Source organism: Eimeria mitis, genomic scaffold, assembly GCF_000499745.2.
Source record: "Eimeria mitis Houghton genomic scaffold, Emh_scaff384, whole genome shotgun sequence".
NCBI classification, from domain to species: domain Eukaryota; phylum Apicomplexa; class Conoidasida; order Eucoccidiorida; family Eimeriidae; genus Eimeria; species Eimeria mitis.
The window spans coordinates 14749-15849 of record NW_013572173.1 but is presented as its reverse complement, the minus strand read 5'-3'; the positions used below and the strand labels follow the sequence as shown (position 1 = coordinate 15849).

The 1101-nt window shown below is 50.0% G+C and overlaps 1 protein-coding gene across 1 annotated transcript in view; it reads right to left on the bottom strand.

Moving 5' to 3' along the window:
• The window catches only part of EMH_0010370 (uncharacterized protein), a gene marked incomplete at both ends in the record, with an annotated part of 2098 nt that extends 1517 nt beyond the window's left edge, over window positions 1-581 (bottom strand). The window contains one exon of the mRNA XM_013498935.1: window positions 551-581. Within this exon, the coding sequence (XP_013354389.1) occupies window positions 551-581 (31 nt within the window). The remainder of the gene's footprint in view (window positions 1-550) is intronic.
• Between the last annotated feature and the right edge of the window lie 520 nt (window positions 582-1101).

Below are 1101 nucleotides of genomic sequence, written 5' to 3'. Positions count from 1 at the left end.
CAACAGCAGCAGCAGCAGCAGCAGCAGCAGCAGCAGCAGCAGCTGCTGCTGCTGCTGCTGCTGCTGCTGCGCTCTTCTAGTATTTTCATGGATGTTAATGTTTATATTGAATACAATTTGTGTTGTTTTTACTTTTATAAACAAAAGGAATGAAATCCCCCCCATACAAACGCAGTATACACCTTGCTGCTCCGCCTCCGCAGCAGCAGCAGCAGCAGCAGCAGCAGCAGCAGCAGCAGCGGCAGCGGTAGCGCGAGCAGCAACAAGCAGCAGCAGCAAGAGGGCTGCACACACACGGATGTTTACTTGTTTTTTTTCCTTTTATATTTATTGTATTTATCTCTTTGTCTTTGTTCCTTCTCTAAACATTCTGCTTCTATACACCCTAAACAAGCTGCTGCAGCAGCAGCAGCAACTCAACAACGCCCGCGACCGCGCCCCGACACCAGCAGCAGCAGCAGCAGCAGCAGCAGCAGCAACAGCAGCAGCAGCAACAGCAGCAGGAGTTTGTCGTTTTGTTTATTTTCATATAAAACATTAAACCCCTAACCACCCTTTCTCTCCCTGCCTGGGGTGTACATACACCTCACCATCACACAGCTCAACACCCGCTGCTGCAGCAGCAGCAGCAGCAGCAGCAGCAGCAGCAGCAACAGCAGCAGCAGCAGCGAAGACAGCCACAAATGCAGCAGCAGCAGCCAAGACAGCAGCAAATACAGCAGCAAGAGAAGGAATAACGTAAGTAACGCCGGCAGCAGCAGCAGCAGCAGCAGCAGCAACAACAGCAGCAGCAGCAGCAGAACTAGCAGCAGCAACAAAACACCAGCGGAACTACTACTAGCAGCAGCAACCACAGCAGCAGCAGCAGCAACAGCAGCAGCAGCAGCAGCAGCAGCAAGAGTTTATATTTATAAATGAGTGAAACACAAACCCTTGCTGCTGCAGCAATGGAGGAAAGAAAAGAAGGCTGCTTCGTTACCTTCCATTGTCTGTGCCCTGACACTGCACTAGGTAAACCCTAAACCCTAAACCCTAAACCCTAAACCCTAATACTCTAAACCCTAATACTCTAAACCCTAGACTATAATACTGTAAACCTCA